General features: G+C 41.7%; 1 protein-coding gene across 1 annotated transcript in view; it reads right to left on the bottom strand.

Annotated features, from left to right (window-relative positions):
* The window catches only part of LARGE1 (LARGE xylosyl- and glucuronyltransferase 1), a 386604-nt gene that overhangs the window by 212768 nt on the left and 155126 nt on the right, over positions 1 to 18710 (bottom strand). The window contains exon 3 of the mRNA XM_044441252.1: positions 4248 to 4549. Coding sequence (XP_044297187.1) covers positions 4248 to 4549 — 302 coding nt within the window. The remainder of the gene's footprint in view (positions 1 to 4247; positions 4550 to 18710) is intronic.

The raw sequence follows: 18710 nt of genomic DNA, 5'->3' as shown, positions 1-18710 counted from the left end.
CAAAATTCAACTTTAATTCAAGAGAAATGGGAAGGAGTTTATTTGCATGCTTCTAGACTTTCCTTCTAATTCTCTCCCTCCTACCTTCCCAAAATATAGAGGAATAAAATGTAAGTCATAAACTAATCAGAGGTCATTCATAATTTTCCTCCAAAACATATTAGTTGTTTCAAAAGGTTCTGCAGTATCTCTAAAGCACAGAAAGCTCATAACCAAACAGGACCTAAGACAACATTATAAGAAGTTATTTGTTTTTTGGCGCCAGGTGAAGACCTTTTTATTTAAATGCCATTTTAATTGCTAATATTATTTATTTATTTTACATCTTTGGCCAGGACGTCTGCAATTGTATTGTTTTTATATTGCTATTGTTTGTTTATTGTTGTGAGCTGCCCCGAGGCTTCAGCGAATGGGGTGGCATTGAAGCTCTCTAAATAAATAAATGAATAAATAAATAAGGATGGATGGATGGATGGAAGGACGGAAGGTTATGGTAGCAGGAGCATGACTGCAGTGGGAAAATGTGGTTTAAGTGGATGGTTGTAAAAAGACAATGAAACAAAATAGTGCATGATCCTTTTGCAACAGAAAAGGCATTAGCCATCCTGAGATTTTATAATGATTGGATGGTATATAAAAACTTTAAATAAATATCACAATAGATTTCCATTTTAGAAGCATTTATTGAGACTCTTTAGGGGACAGTGTCTGCCAAACAGAACATTCCCCTCCTTCCTCTCTCTGCAATATCTAAGAGTGGCAACATCACATCGCAAGCTGTGTAGTACCTGTTCTACTTGCTGACAGCAGGAGTTCAAAGCTCTCACCATGTGATAATGTTGTATCTTGCATTCTTCATTATTAGAAAAAGTGCAAGAGGAGAAAGAGAATTGGGCATTTTAGTTGCAGCAGCAACTATTCATTCTGAAATGTCTAGTTGAGTGTAGATGAGCAAAGATGTGGATGTTTGTCGGTGCATTGACTAGCTTGCTGCCTGATCAGTCTCCTGATCCTTATGGGAAGTAATGTCAATTGGACTCACATGTGTTGAGGAACTGATCTATTTGCAAGGGAGGTAATTACCTCTCAGTATCCCTTTTATTACCAGGATTTCTCTACCCCTAGTTCTCACATGGACTCTGCAAACTCTTCAACACAGAGATAGACTAGATGAGTCTAAACACTCCATCAATGTCCAGTCAATAGGATACTGGAGTCCCAGCTACTGCCTTCCTTTCAATTCCCTGTCCTTGCCAGTGTGACTTTTCTCTCCCTTAACCAGTTAGTCCTTATTCTGTGCCCACTAAGTCTAGTCAGACCTGCTTCATCTGTTTTGGGAGACCTTTCTCCATTTGGAAGAAGGAAGGTGGCCACACTTGCACTCAATCCCACTTACATTTAATTATTTCATTTCTGGGTTAATATCTATGCACAATCTCTGTCCACACCCCATGGGACATTTTAAAGTAACTTTATCTAGAATGAGATGGCTCTGTCTGCATAACTTCTGATCTTCCTATAAGTAGCAGGTTTGCTACTATGTGAACAGAATGTTGAACTTGATGGACCGTTGGTATAATTGAGCATAACTTTTCTTATGCTCTTATGTTTGTGTTACAGCCATTTTATTCTAATCCCCTTCCCACCCAGTTATCTGTTTGCCTGTTTTGATTTATTTTTTAGGTTTCTTTTCCGTACTACAGAGTATAACGGATTTGTTTTGGATTTTTTTTCTTTTGCCCTTGTAAGCCTCTCTACCACATGAAGATGTTTTGCATATCTCCAAAACTTGAGGTTACTGTGAGCTTGCTGATAGTTCTTTTGTGCATGGGTGGTCCAGGTCATGCACTCTTATGTGTGGGTAGTCCAATTTTCTAGAATTACTATCTGCTTATTCCCTGTGCCACTCACAGGAAAACTTGTGCCAGTACTAGTACATATGATTTTTTTATTCATAAGTCCAGAAGAATAGATAGGAAACATTTCGGTTTTAGAATCTAAAAGTTCTCTTGTTCAATATGACCCATTAGACATTTACAATGCAATCCTTTAGTAATTACTTGGAAATAAGTCCCGCTACAAGTCTTGCACCCAGATGACTGTTTATAGGGCTGCAGTATTCATGTTGCACATTGACCGAATCTAATTTCATTTTCCATTGAAAAAGTGCATGAAGCAGCAGCACACATTGTCAGAGTCTAAAACTGTTGAAATTCTTCCTTTCAGTTGTAGGTTTTCAGTTGATTGGTTGGAACTGTTTCCTTGTGGGGGAAAAATATTCTGGCCAGTTGCTCTAATCTATGCTATGGAATTAGGAACTGAGCTTCCCAATAGCAGCCTGCAGCTATTTCCAGAACTTGCTGATACCATGGTTTATTGATTTATCCTTGGCTTATTCTGTTAACTTTCCCCAGAGAACATAATTTTCTTCTGTTCAAGTGAGGTATCACCTCCTCCTTTCCCTTTTTGCTGTTGTTAAATGAAGGACTGAATATCACAAATGAGAATCACAAATGACCATCACGAATACAATTTGGAAGAACATATACTACAGGGATAGCAATGTTTTATAAGTACTAAAGAAATCACTGGCACAGTTAAGAATTTCATATCTTTGGGAAAACTGCCTTATTTGGGGGTTTTGATATGTTCACTAAAGGGTTTTTGTGTCTGCTGGAGTGACTGAATCAGAAAGCTTGAGATGTTTACTGATAGCAATAGATAGCTTTGTCCCTGTCCGCCTCAAACTAAGTCAGAAATTAACTGAATAAAATCAGAAAGGTTCTGTTTATTTTTCTGTTCAGTTCCAGACTTGGAAAATAGCCCTCTCCTTGATGTTTCCTAAACCCCTCCCTGACAAGCCCAATTTTCCCATATATCCTCCTTCTCTTCTGCTTAAGGTGATTCCTAGCTTGGCAGTGGCAGCAGTTTACATTCAAAAAGGGAAAGAGGAAGGCTTTTGTCCTTGTCTCTGATCTAGATCCCAGCAAGCTGAAATGGAGCATGCTTGGACCCAGTGATGCATGGGACACTGCATTCTTCTGGAGGCTGCTGCATTTCTTTCTTCCATCATGCTGCAACACTGCTGCAGACCAGCCATTAATTAGGGTTTGGAGCATTGAGAGAGGTAGTGCTGGCAGAAAGACTGATTGGGGACTGGGGAGAAAACCATGTTTCTCCAGCATGTATTTCAACCCAAAGCATAGAAGGGCTTTGTGGTTTCAGAAGCTCACTTGCCACTTTTCAGAGGCCCCAAAGTTAGATGTGAGCCTGCCCTGGAGAACTTTGCTAGCATCCCAGTTTGTTTGCATATGAAAAAGAAACTTGTCTATTGACAAGAAGTTTCACATCTATGGAAGCAGAAAAGAACTATAATAATGCTCCTTAATGTTTTATCATCAATATTATTATCCCCACTTATGCAGTATTCATTATGGGCTCAGCACTTTAAAATTCATACTTCATTCATTTCTACAACAACCCTGTAAAGATAGACAGTCCCATTTTGCAGATTAAGTACTGGCCATAAGCAATCATTGTGGAAAATCTATCATACATGATAGAGTTTATATGATAATATTCCAGTTTCCGAGTTTAACAAACTTTTAAGTGGAACAAACTTCCCACCAGCTCTTGAAGATGACAATGCAACAATTTATATTATCTTGGGCAATACAACGGATCCTACCAAGGCTGCCTTTTGCATTCCTGTTGCACTTGTCGGCATGTTACTGAATGGCTACCCTTAAGCATCATTGTTTTCCAACACAAAGTATGCATGTATATTAAAGCAATTGTCTTTTCTCCTGAATACTGCATCAATTTTCCCTCTGTGTTTGGAAACCTTTTCATAGTTTCTATTCTATCAGGATGGATTCCCTGTGGTGTTCCTTCCTCCCATTTCCTCATCAATTTCCTAAACTGCAATTACCAAGCCCATGCATGCTTGTTGAAAATGATGCATTTTACAGAAGATAGTGGATGTGGAATTGGTAGATGTGTTTCCAAGAGCCCATGTTAAGGGTATTATCCCAAACAAGGCCGCTTGTCTGCCTGTCTTGCTCTGTCTCTTTCACTTCTCTCATTTGCACCATGCATGGGCAAGGTTTCTCTCTCACTGTCATTCACTCACACTGCTTCTTTGTCACAACTGTGATCGGAATCAGAATTCAGCCATGACTCTTCCCAAATGCAGGCTGCACTTTCAGAAGCGGGAGCAGGGCATTAGTGGGACAAAAAATGCCTACCTCGCACTTCTCCACTGCCGGTTGCTGGCCACACTCAGAGCTGTTCCCTGCCACAATGCCAGCTCGCATGCTTTCGCTGTCCCCAGTCCCTTCCTCCATGGAGTAAGTCTTTGAGTGATTGCCTCGGCGATGGGACAGGCCCCGGCTCTGCACCAGGCTGAGCTGTTTCCGGAGTGCTCGGTTTTCCTCTTCCACTTCCCGCATGCGTACCTCCAGGCTTTCCCTTTCACGCTGACTTGTGGCTGTGTAACGAGGGCTATGGGGCTGAGATTCCATCGCAGACAGGGACACTGGCTTTCCATCTGCAGTAAAAGAGGAAAATGACAGATGTTGACTGGGAGAGGGTTTAATGTTCACATTTCAGAAAAACCCATTGAAACCCCTTTTCTCCAAAAGATCCTGAAGGGACTATGCACACGAACACGCATAAGGCTACTGTCAGATTTTCCCCACCCTTTACTGTTCTACAAAAGTGCTACAATTACTGTTTCCTTTGCTGTTCCAAGACACTTTGGTTCTAACACAGGATTGCATCCCATAGGTTTTATCCACTGTGAATGCAACATATGACACATTCAGTTCAGTGGATCCACTCTAAGTAGAACTAAGAGTGGGTACAACCCATATAAACCATGCTTGATAGGCAACCACACGCAGGATCCTAGGATGAAAAAATGGGTGGCTATGTGGAGGAGCATTAGTACAAGTTTTATTACCTTGTACCTCCCACATGGGTTCTTCAGTATCAGTGTGGAGTGGAATCAGGAGGGGCACAGCAACCACATCGCAGGAACCAGAGTGGCACCTTCCATTTTGTTCACCAGTAAACAGCTGTGTGCAGAACCTATATGGGTTGTGTTCAAAGTGAAGGTTCATAGCCAGCCCATATCTCTTGCGCTCCAAAATGATAAGTTTACTATGCAGTGTGGCCATAATTCTTTTCCCTGGCCTACACACTATGTCTCTGGCCTGAAACTTGAGGAGGTTGTCCAGCAGCAGTTACACCGCATTGTACCATGCAGAGTCTTGTTCTAACTGGGGACAACAGAATAAGGAATGTGGGAAGTTTCCTTCTATCAAGTCAGGCCCCACCAATCAATTCCAGCCTGGAGTTTGCAAGCGCTGAGCAGGGCTATCAAGGACAGGACATTTTGGAGGGCTTTCATTCACAGGGTCTAATTCATAGAGCTAGAGATCATTTGACAGCATGTCACAAGAACAACCACCGAGCTACAGATCCTCCCCTTAAATTGAGTTTTCTAAAACAACAATGTTTTACACGATTATAGCTCATTATAATCACATATCCTCCAAACTCCCATCCCCAAGTTTATATAGCTAGAAGGCAGAATGCTGGAGGAGGTGACCACTGCTCATTAGTTCACTCCACTCTGCAATTAAAAGGGCTGGAGAGTACAGCATCACCCTTACATCTACTTTCCACATAACTGGTATAAACTATACTAATGGCTGATAAAGTGCCTGCTTTATTCTTGATACACACATTGGGTTTTTTTTCCACCATTCATACTTGCAAGGATGGATGGTTAAGCAAACTGAATTTTACTTCTTCTCTAACACAGTTGAATTAGCACAACTGAGGGGGAAAACAACATGAAAATCTGCTTGTAGATGCTTTGCTTTCATCAGATTCAACTAAGCTTCCATAAGAACCTAGGAAGAAGGTTGATCTGAGAGTCCATCCAGGCCAGTGATGGCAAACCTTTTAGAGACCGAGTGCCCAAAATGCAACTCAAAACCCACTTATTTATCACAAAGTGCAAACACTACCATCAAACCTGAAAAATGAGCTTTTAGTTTAGAAAAAATAACTTACAGCCAGTCCAAGCAAATATATATATATGCTTGCCATTGCACTGACCGGCCATGCCAAAGCTCGGACGAGTCGCAGTTAATGAGTTGTGACTCATGACATCATTGCCTGATATGCTACTCCTTTCCGAGCATGCGCATGGCCCCTATGTGCACTGTTATCCGATGCTCGGCTGCTGGGGCGATGCTGGGGTGACTTGGCTCGCATGCTGACAGAGAGGGCTCTGTGTGCCCACTGTGGCACATGTACCATAGGTTCACTACCACTGCCCTAACCCTACCCTGGTGCACACACCTAACCCTAATAGAGGGTGAAAGTTCCATCGAAAAGAGAGATTTTGAAAAAACCTTCCTTCAGTAGCTTTTTCTGCATAGCTCATCATTTCTGCCCATTCTAAACACATTCCAACCATCAAAACCATGCCAGGACACCCTGTTTTTGTAACCCTAACCCAGTGATGGAGAACCTTTTAGAGACCGAGTGCCCAAACTGCAACCCAAAACCCACTTATTTATCGCATAGTGCCAACACTACAATAAAACCTGAAAACTGAGGTTTTAGTTTAGAAAAAACAAACTCACAGTCAGTACAAGAGCATAGATAGATAGATAGATAGATAGATAGATAGATAGATAGATAGATAGATATCTCCTTAGTGCACTGACTGGCCATGAGAAAGCTTGGACAAGTCGCAGCTAATGAATTGCGCGTTGTGATGTCATTGCCTGGCACCACTACTCCTTCCCGACTGTGTGCATGTCCCCTATGTACGCTGTCCTCCGATGCTCAGCTGCTGGCGTGATGCTGGGGAGACTTGGCTCATGTGCCAACAGAGAGGGCTCTGCGTGCCCGCTGTGGCACGCGCGCCAGGGGTTCGCCAACACTTATCTAGGCTATCATGCTGTTCACACAGTGGGCATCCAAGCTGAGCAAAGGACACCCACAAGCAGACTTGGGTACAACAGTGCCCACCTACCCATGCTTCCCAGCAACTTCTACAGATCAGCATATACTGAAGGTACTGTGTATCCATCAGGAATACAAGCTACCAATAGTTTTCACCTCCATGAGGTTTTCTAATCTTCATTTTAAAGCCATCCAAATTGGGAGCTCATCACTAGCTCCTGTGGCAGTAAATTCTATACTTTAATTAAGCGACTTCCTTTTGTCTGTCCGGAGTTTCCTACTTTCAGTTTCATTTGCAACCTAAGAGCAGCTCTGAATCAGACCAAGGTCTGTCTAGTCCAATATTCTGTTCAGGTAGCGGTAATCAGATGCCCCTAGGAATGCACCAGCAGGACACAGCACCTTCCCGCCCATATTCCTCAGCAACTAGTGCACACACACATCCTGTCTTTGATACTGAAGGTCGCATATAGTCAGAAGCCACTGATAACCTTCTGAATGGATTTGTCCAATCTGCTTTTAAAGCCATCCAAATTGATGACCATCTCTACATCTTGTAGACATGAATTCGCTGTGTCCTTCATTTTCCACCAATAAGCTTCATGGGGTGACTCAGGATTCTAGCATTCCGAGAAGGAGAAAAATGTTTACCACCTTTCTCCACGCTATGCATAATTCTGTACACCATATCATGATCTTGTTCACCTTTTTTTTTCTAAACTAAACAACTCCCGATGTTGTATCCTTTCCCTGACTGTTTGCCTCAATTCCCCAGGCTTCCTTTTTAAACATCAGTTCAGGCACATGTATCTGTTCTATATCTTCTTCAGGGAAGAAAATATCCTTATTTTCTATTAGTACTCCTGCAGCTCTATTGTTGGTCCAACAGCTTCCCTAGCTGATCTCCTAATCCTGCTATACTGAATATATTCCCTATTGAGAATCTTGATGTTTTTAGTGATTTGCTCCTCAAAATGTGTTTTGCATCTCTTACTCTCTGCTTGATCTCAGTTGTGCAAGCTTGTGCTCTTTTTTCATTTGGGGAAGACTTCTACATGTTCTTACGGAAGCCTTATTTTCCATTACAGCATCTTTGATCTTGCTAATTAACCATACTGCTGACCTCCTGGTCTTTGTCGTATTTTTCCTGACTGGAGGCAAACATTCTAGATGAACTTTATTAGTGCAGTTTTGAGTAAGCTCCAAGAATTCGGAAGGAATTTATCCCTCTTAACTTCTCTCTACCAGATCTTTCATTTTTGAGAAGTTTCCTCTTTTGAAGTCAAATGTGACTCTGTGGGCTTCCTTGGCAATGTTTTTCTTAAATATATATTAAGCTTGATAGTACTATGGTCACTGTTTCCAGGTGGTTCAACAACATCTTGTACTAGGTTGCAGGCTCACCTCTCCTTTGGATGGTTCTCTAAAAAGCATTTTGTTTATGTAGTAAACAGTTTATCACTGTCAGATTCTGCTTACTCCAGTGACAACTACAAACTCGAATTCAAAATGTGGTTAAGCACTGTTCTTGCTAGAGACATACGTTAAAGGATGGAAGGGTCTTTTACAAAGCTGCACAGAATGTGTTTCAGCTGTTTTTGTTTGTTAGTTCCTTGATGCTCTGCTATCACAGTTTTGGGATCCTTTTTTTTAAAGGAAGGTATCCATGCCAAGCATTTTTTAAATAACTGATACAGCTTACAAGGGAACGATTATCAGTGCCCAGGAGAGGGCCTGTAAACAACTAGCTGAGATCTGTAATTACATGAAATGGACCCAGAGGAGGGCAATTACACTGTCTGTTCGAGGTGTATTAGTGCCCGTGAGAGTTAAAGAAGAATTCATTCTGTTCAAAAAGGAGTCCTACATCCAAGTTTTGTGTGTCTGTCTGGGGGACACACAGATGGACAGACAGAGATGGGAAGACTCATCAGTGCAAACAACAGGGGTCTCCAAAATTTTTGGGTCAGTAGACCGGGTTTGAGAGAGGGCTATGGGAACTTTCACAAAATGGATGCCATCAAGCTTGCTTGCTTGCTTTCTTAAGCTTAAACAAGAGACTTATTTACTAGAAAGCAAGCTGGTGACAATGAAAGAAAATAACTTGACCAAGAACCAGTGCACAAAGCAGACGTGGAGTCTGAGTACCAAAACACAGAACTGTCCTTGAATCCAAAAGGCATTGGAAGCAACACTTCATTTTGCAGCATGCCAGTCTCCCATTTTTTTTTAAAGAGGATCATTAAGAAATAAAATAAAAGTCAGGAGAGGCAGGAAAGGTATCTGCAAACACATTGGTACCTATAGGTACCACATTTGATATGTCAGAGCTAATACAGATTAGGATCTAGAATCTCAGAATACCAAGGTTGTCTGCACATCAGAAATAAAACCAAGCTTTTGACAAGGTGTTGGAAAACATTTTGTTCCATAACAAAACTCAGATCTTCCTACTCTAATTTTTTCAAAACATTTCAAAAAATGTTGTAAAGCTCAACTATCTGTCCCACTGTGTCACATTACAGTTAAAGTTCAGCCATCAACCATCTTCCAGGAGCATCTTTTCGACTTAGACTCAATCAGTATTTCTATCCTTTCAAAGATTTGCCCATTACCTCCTATTCACAATTTCCTATTAATACTAATGTCCAGAAGTCTCTTGCAGTGGACAATGTATGTAGACACAGAGTATCATATAAGACTGGAAAAACATTTTCCAAACATCTAGTACCAAGCTCAGAGTACAGGTATAACAATCTGTGAATTACGGAGGAGGGGAGACTCATGCATTCCACCAACATCATTGCAATTTAGACCAAAATATTTTTTTAATGGCAGGCAAAAGGAACACTTGCCACATGGTACAAATTCACATGATCTTGTCTATCCATGTTTTTTCCAGTAATTTCTACCCCGACAGTAGCTGTGAGTTCCTCCATATGAGTTCAGTTAATTCCCTATATATAACTGCTATCAGAAAATAGTTGCATAACACCATCAATGTGTTAATGGCTGTCAGATGTGTTATTACCAAGCATTTTAGTAATTATTAGCAGCTCTTAGAGCTACATGAGGAACAACGGGTGATGGTGGGGCCGCTCAAGATACACAACTAAATGCCACCAATGTTGCATTACCACGGCTGTAGGAAGAATATTTACAGCAAGCATTTCTGATTATCACTAGTAGTAATCTCTCTGCAGTGATTCAGATATACTTATAAATACTCTTATTTATACTCATGGGGAAGCAAGTACACAGAAAGGAACAAAAAACACACATTAAAGCAATCTAAGGAGTGTGAGACTCATTTTTCCAAAGGATTCCTCCTTCCTTCTCTATAGTTACACAGAGCAGAGAACAGCAGGCCTTCTATGTTGTGTTTGGCTTGATTTATGGCAGGAGTGGAAACATGGAATCACAGGTCACATGCAGACTCAATCCCCTGCTTATTTAAAGCAATGAATACTTCCAGTTTTAAAAAGCCAACTTTCTCTAGGTTTTATAACCCCCTCTCATGCCTTCTGAATTTCCTTTACATCTCTCATCTTTCATGATAACTAAACAAAGTTCATAATGTCCAACTTATCTTTTTTATGGAATGCTGAAATAAGTAAATAAATGCCATCAAGCCACTTTCAACAGGCCTGGCAGTTCTGCACCCACCTTTTCATGCAAACAAAATTAATCTTAGCTAATCAGTGTAAGCAAATTATGTACAGCTTTCTATGAATATGGCTGAGCTAAAAATACTCATTTATGTGAACCTGTAAGATCTACTATCTGCACCCTTCTGTCATAGGGAATAGGTTGCATTGGAGAAAAATGCTCTGTGTAGGTGTGCAGACAAGTTTGGTTTCATTTTGTGGTCTGGCACTATTGCTGCTTATGGGCCCATTGCTCTAAAAGCCACCAGGATAGATGTCAGCTTTCTGCCAGCAATATGGCATCACCTGCATACCTTAAATTATGGATGTGTCTTCCCCCAATTTTCACAACCACTTGCTCTGATCCTAATCCAGCTGTCCTTATGGTATGTTCTGAATACACACAGAACAGATAGGGAGATAAAATTCACCCTTGTCTGATGCCTTTGCCTATATGACACCATTCTCTTTCTCCTTATTTGGTCCTAAGAGTGTACAGATTGCCTATGATATAGGATAGACATCAGGACAACCAAGAGCAATCAAGGCACCGCCATTCCTTTCAGAGGCATCTGCTTCTCTTGATCCACACAGTCAAAAGTTTTAGTCTACTATAAAAGCACAGACTGAACTTCTGAAATTCCTTGGTGTGCTCCAGTAGGGAACATGTGTTTTAGATATAATCTGAAATTTCTCTTCCTTTTCAGAATCCAGCCTGAATGTCAGGCATTCCTCTCTCCATATAGGTAATATTGTTTGCATTCAGAATTCTGACCCTATTTCTGTCACCTTTTACTTTTGTTTCTCACCTGTTTTTATCAACTGTGATTGTTTCTTTTGTCATCCATCTAGGGTTTTCTTTCTTTTTGCTACTGGAGTTACCTTTCCACATTCTTCCCTAATAAGGTCTCTGATTTCAGTGCACAGTTCTTCTGACTCATGGTCAATTGAGTTCAATAATGCAAATCAGTTCTGTAGGTGGACTGTAAATTCTTCAGGAATGTTCCTTAAATGAAAGCACCTTTGGGTTAGTTGAGTTGCCTCCATCAAATAAAGATGAGGATCATACCACAAAGCGGGTATAAATCCCACCATATGCTTTCTGCAACACAAAACACTCACACCTTTAGTTCTGTCTAACAGCTTGGGCTCAGGCAGCTGTCAAGACAAAACAAAGGGAAGAAAGGAGAGGCAACCTGGTGACCTCCAGATGTGCTGGACAATGAATCCAGTAATTCCTGACCATTGTCCATGCCAGTGGGCTGATGAAAGTTGTAGCCCAGCATATCAGGATAGACCCTGTCAAACTGTCACTGAATCCTGGGATAGACAATGAGTCTATTTTCTGTGAACACTACTTTGTTTCGTAGATGCAAACATGTATTTGCTTCTTCATAAATGAAAGTGGAATAGTAAAGAGTCAAGAAGCAACAGTAAGAACTGGACATGGAACCACTGATTGGTTCAAAATTGAGAAAGGAGTTTGGCAAGGCTGTATACTGTCGCCCTGCCTATTTAACTTATATGCAGAGCACATCATGAGAAAGGCGGGGCTAGATGATCACCAGTTGGAATTAAGATTGCTGGGAGAAATATCAACAACCTCAGATATGCAGATGATACCACTCTCATGGCAGAAAGTGAAGAGGAACTAAAGAGCCTCTTGATGCAGGTGAAGGAGGAGAGCGCAAACGTTGGCTTGAAACTCAACATTAAGAAAACTAAGATCATGGCATCCGTTCCTCTCACTTCCTGGCAAATAGATGGGGAAGAAATGGAGGTAGGACAGATTTTATTTTCCTGGGCTCCAAGATCACCGCAGATGGGGACTGCAGCCAAGAAATTAAGAGACGCTTGCTCCTGGGGAGGAAAGCTATGGCAAATCTAGACAGCATACTAAAAAGCAGAGACATCATCCTACCAACAAAAGTGCGTATAGTCAAGGCCAGGGGTCGGCAACCTTTAACACTCAAAGAGCCATTTAGACCTGTTTCCCGCAGAAAAGAAAACACCGGGAGCCGCAAAACTCTTTTGATCTCTAAAATGAAAATAACACTGCATATATCGTTCTTTAACTTTATGCTATGTATAAAAAAACTATAGTGTGTTGCATTTATGAAACAGATTGGCGGCTGTGCTGTGCCGGTGCGGGTCGCAGATTGGCGGCTGTGCTGTGCCGGCGCGGGTCGCAGATGGGGGGGGGGGCTGTGATGCATAATTTGAGAGATGGAGCTGCAGCGGAGGGATTCAAGAGTCATGTGTGGCTCCAGAGCCACGGGTTGCCGACCCCTGGTCAAGGCTATGGTTTTCCCAGTTGCAATGTATGGCTGTGAAAGTTGGACTATAAGGAAGGCTGAGTGCTGAAGAATTAAGGCCTTTGAATTGTGGTGCTGGAGGAGACCCCTGCGAGTCTCTTGGACTGCAAGACGATCAAACCGGTCAGTCCTAGAGGAGATCAACCCTGACTGCTCTTTAGAAGCCCAGATCCTGAAGGTGAAACTCAAATACTTTGGCCACCTAATGAGAAGGAAGGACTCCCTGGAGAAGAGCCTAATGCTGGGAACAATAGATGGCAAAAGAAGAAGGGGACGGCAGAGCAGAGGATGAGGTGGCTAGATGGAGTCACTGAAGCAGTTCGTGTGAGCTTAAGTGGACTCTGGGGGATGGTGGAGGACAGGATGGCCTGGAGGAATGTTGTCCAGGGGGTCGCGATGGGTTGGACATGACTTCTGGACTAACACAACAACAAAAGAGTACTTAAATGCCCTACTACTTTGTCTTCCATGCAGCTACCATCTTTTTACTTTTGTCCCTGATCTTTCTCTCATAACCCACTTTTTTGACCTAGGGATAAATGTGCCTCTGCACTAGAAAGAGATCTCTTTAAAAGAAACATTCCCTCCCCCACATACACTGCCCTCCTTTTGCTGAGAGTGGAGCCAAAAAGCAAATAACATTTTATCAGGCTAAGTACTGAGTGAAAAATGAGATTTTATCAGGGGCTTGGCTTGACAAAGATAACATGTTATCAAGAGGGGAGGCTTGGCAAAGATAACACAATCTCAATATCAGGAGCGAAGCTTGGGGAAAATAGTGTGTTAATACCTATTAGGTTCTAAATCAACCATCTGTGCTCTTGATGAATTGTTATTTTCTCAAAGCCCCACTACTGCAAGCACATTTCTTCCAACACCAGGCCTCAGATAACAGTGAGATGGCAACTGTGGGGGGAAAGAGATGTAAAATTGGAACTCTTTCCCTGCTATTAATATCCAGAGAACCATTCCTGAGATTGTCATTCCGCAACATCTATTTTCCTTAGTTTCCTGCTCCCTCAAATGACGTCAACTGTTCTTCCTTCCAGCCCTCATATACCTGGAACTGTCTCCAAGAACAACTGCATGATGCTACCACTCTTCCTTCATTCAAACCCCTCCTTAATGCCTATCTTTTCCATGAAGGCTTTGGCAGTACATGGTAGACCACATGCCTTCTTGTAACCCAGCCTGAAATTCAGACTAAGGACATGCAGGGTAAACAACTGCAGATTGCTTTCCTGTTTATTCCTGCCTCCTCTTTGTTTTTTCCCTTTTACTGAATTTATGTGGTGAATTCCGATTTTATATTTCTGAATTCCATTCCAGAACCTGTCTCCTGTTTTGTAAAACACCTCCTGTACACAGATATTATATGAACCAGATGTACAGAGGCTTGATGGCTTCAGTGGCCTCAGCACAGAAAAAAGGACTTGGATAGTACTGGGAAGAGCACCAAGTCTTGCTGGTTGTCATGCCTCCACTTGAGGAGTTCTCATCTAAGAAAAAGCTGGACTTGGGCAGCTTCAAAGATGTTCTGGCTCTTGAGGCTGAGGCAAGGTCCATAGCCCAGCAGGAATGCACACTGCTGGTCAGTGGGGAGTCAGGCACCTCAAGGAGGGCGTTTTCCTCTTCCCAAGAAACTCAGAATCTGGGCCAGAGAACAACAGACCACCTGCCCCTGAGCAAGCCACCATGTGAAGAGATGAATACAGGTGTGGACTACCAGGCTGCACTCAGGCTGGTGTAATAAGCTGTGGCTGGGAGTGTCAATGTCATGGCAGACCACTAAAGCCAAGGAGGACGTTATGCAAATTGCATGGCAGTGCAGTGAAGCATATCACTAAAAGTACACAAATGGCAGATCAGTAAAGCCAAGGGGGAGGTCACAAGGATATCATAGCAGATACTTCTAAAAAGTTTGTGTATACGTGTTCTCTTTGGTGCCCTTTCTTCTTGATTTTTGAGCAATGAAGGGAGACTACCAACAAGGGATGAAGAACAATGGTAGTGGAAATACCAAGATCACATGAAGAAGCAGCCATTTTCACCATTCCTGACTCTCTAAATGTTCTCAACTACCCACAATGAAGATGCCTTGCTATGTTTGGATGTCAAAACAGGACATCCTAAACAACACAGCAACAAGCCATGGATTCTCAGAGTAAACTGTTTGTGAAAAATAAGCCGCTTTGTAAAAGCCATGTTGACTTCAGAAGTGGTGAAATCCCACCAGAAATAATCATCCAGGATGGCTCATTGTGTCATGAGAACTAGGTTACAGATGAACTGTGGTTGTCAGAAGAATGAAAAGAAATAATATTCGTAAATTCACAAAAGCACCATACAGATTGCTAAGCATTTACTATGCAGAGTAAATATCAATGGAGGGAAAAAGGCTAACTCAGCACCCAGATGTGGTTAATTCAGACTTTCCTGCTGATGAATAGTCTCAGCTGCTCATCAGCAGAGGACTCCAGCTGCTAATTATTGAGTTAAACTTTTGAGCAGTATTTGCCTCTGTAAAGGACTCCTTCCCTTGCCGATGCAACTAGGGATGCTGGCATTTATGTTCTGATTGTGAAGCATTTCAGTTCTGGAGGACAAAGGTGACAGGGTATGCTTTGCATTTCCCATTGAGTACAAAAAAGAAAGATGCTGGTAATCATTCAGCAAGCACAGCTACACACAGACATGTGTGAGCAGCTGCAGAAACTCTTCTGTTCATTTACAATTCAGAATCAAAGCATGTAATTTATTAGAAAATATTCTTAGAGAAGGCACATACACAGAGAAAAATGTTAGGAAGAATTGTTTTTTAAGCCTCTGCAAAATACCAAAGCATATTCCAATACCAGACCATATTTCTAGATAAATGGAATTCTACCTTCATATCACTATAATGATAACAGTTACAATCTGTAGAATCCCAGGATCATAGTACTGCAGGGGTCTTACAGTCCAGCGTCCTACTCAGTGCTAGAAATCTTGAGCATGCCCTGGAGATGGGTGTCCATCTGCTGTTTGAAGAGCTACAGAGAGGGAGTAATTGCTTCTATAATTGCTTCCATTTTCAAACTGCACTTGCCATAAAAAGGAAATTTCTCCCAGTATTCAACCAATATTTACCTGGTTATAGTTTATATGCATTAGATCTAAACTTGTCATCCAGAGAAGTGGACAGCAGGTGCTTCCAATAAAAGTTTTCATTGCACATCACTCTGTCTCATTCATGGAACTGTATCAGGGAACTCCGTCACCTTTAAACTTGAGAACCACCCATGCTTTCCCACTGCTTTTCCCGTCTGTCTTCTTTCCATAGAAACCCCATTAAGGAGCAAAAGACAGAGCAGCTGCACAGTGATTACAGTAAATAGCACCAGGAGACTTCAGTCCTGAAGCACTGGCCTTTTCTGTAGGACAGACATTCGGGTATGTCCCCACCGCCTGCCACTCTCAGCAGTCTTCTCCAGACTAAACTATCCAGTTTCCTCAACCTTTCTTCCACACCAGAGGATACATTTGTTGCTCTCCAATGAACATGACCTAATTTGTCTACTTTTTAACATGCAATGCTTAAAACAGAACACAATACTCCAGATGAAATATTACTAGCATGGAGTTAAATAGAACTGTTATTTCTTGTGACTTGGGAGACGGAAGGCTCTTCTGCATTTGCTTTCTACAGGGGGTCCAAGCATCTACCTGCCTGCTACATCTTGCCAATATAAGAAGATGTAGCAAGAACTTTCTTTACAAAGAGAGCTTTCTTCCTGTTGGAGTACATACCTCTCCTTACGTACTCCCTATAATGTAATAGTGTGAGAGCCAGTGTGGTGTAATGGTTATGAGCACAAGACTAGGATTCAGGTGACCTAGGTTCTAGTCCCTGCTTGGCCATGAAGCCAACTGGGTATCTCTGAGCCAGCAGGATATAAATCTGATAAATAAATAAAAGCATCAACCACCGTAGTCTCAACACTTTATGAGTTTTTTTTCTCCACAGGAAGAATTTGAACATGGTTATTTCTCATTCTTATTTGTCCACTTTGCCTTATCCAAAAGATTTGCATTTATGCTAAATTATACTTATCAGATACTGATTGGATAAGCCTCAGTGAAAGACCTGGGGGTAGAGATCCAGAAATGAGGTATTTCTGAGAAAGTGAAACTGTGTGAATGTTGCCTGCTTTTTCTTCCCCGCTTAAATTGATGGGCAAGGGCTGAAGGGAATGAACTTCAAACAACATGCAGTGCATCCACATATACAATCTTAGTGGCTAATAGTAAATGCAGGCAAATAATCTAATTCTGACATGGAGCTACTGGAAAAAACCAATTTCTAAACTGTACTGCAAGCAATTCAATTAAAATCAAAGCTGCATTCAATGGAAGCCAAGTAACCTGCAATGCAGAAATATATGCACATTGTGAAAGTTACCCGTCAGATCAAGAATTTCAAGCAAATGACTTCTCAGTTCTCTTCAAGCTTAAATAAAAACTGGGTTCAGGGCCAGATGTGATTGTGAGTATGCACACAGGACAACAGTGGCAAGTAGCACCAAGGGACTACTATACTCAAAGAGGGGCAGTGGAGGTTACAGCACACAGTAACTGTTTGCAATAACAAAAGAAGTTACACAAATGCAGGTGACTGTGTACTTTGGAATGAATCTGGCTACTAAGAAGCCTCAGCTGTCCAAAATACCTGATGGGAAGAAAGATGAGTCACTGCTATACCAGGTTAGTCAGGAAAGCAACAACAAGGGATTATTAGTAGTAGTAGTATTGCATTGTATTGCATGTATATCTGGCTACTTTTCCTCCTGTGGAATAAACCTGTGAGGTAAGTTAGGCTAGGAGTGAGTGACAGGCCCAAAGTCGCCCAGTGAGCTTCATGGCTGACTGGGGACTAGAGCCTGGATCTTCTGGGTCTCCAGTTTAACACTCCTACAAGTCGCCATTCTTTATTCTGACTTAATAAGTGCAGGCAGGAGCACAACAGCTGCTTATAAAACACGACTATAAAATTTTATCATTGGTCTTGTTGTGATATCATACATTTGTAACTACTAAGGCCAGAAAATATTAATTTAAAGGAAGGACTTTCTCTTAAGGAAAGGGATTTATTTAAAAAAGGTGCACTCTTCAACCATCGATGCATACCGTGACTTCCTGGGCTTGCAGTAGACCTCACAGATACACCACAGACTCTTTGCTGTAATTAGAGATGTAAAGCATTTCCTCCTTCTACCTATTCTACCTGATAATGATCGTGGGTCCAAACCACTATCATGTGGGTCTCTTTCAGGACTCTGGAACAAGTAGGTTTGACCACAAGCAAGATTCATGCGCTGCTGATCTGGATATAGATTATCACCATGTATACAAAAGCACAAGTTTCCCTCTAATCCACTGTTTCTGCAAATAAGGTAAAATCTATAGCAGTCGTCAGAAAAATTGCTGGACCGTTCAGCCAATAAACCTTTTTTCTTTTAAAGCACCTCACAGACATAACACACACTGGCCATGGTAGCATTTGTTTATTTAACATACACCTGTGGTACTCCAGTGACGACATAACAGTAAACAGGCTATTAATAGATTCCTAGGGCTTGGAGCGGTCTATTCTTCCCTTGCCTTCCCAGGATTTTTCATTCACTGCACCTGCTATTAAAGCCACTTCAGTCCTACAGAACAGAGAGAAAGAAATGCAAAATAACAGCATATTCAGAATACATGATGGCTGATCTCTGTTATG

The sequence above is a fragment of the Varanus komodoensis genome, unplaced genomic scaffold (genome assembly GCF_004798865.1).
Source record: "Varanus komodoensis strain SLA01 unplaced genomic scaffold, ASM479886v1 scaffold39, whole genome shotgun sequence".
Classification (NCBI taxonomy): Eukaryota; Metazoa; Chordata; class Lepidosauria; order Squamata; family Varanidae; genus Varanus; species Varanus komodoensis.
Note: the sequence above shows the minus strand (reverse complement) of the source record. Positions and strands in the feature narration are given on the sequence as shown.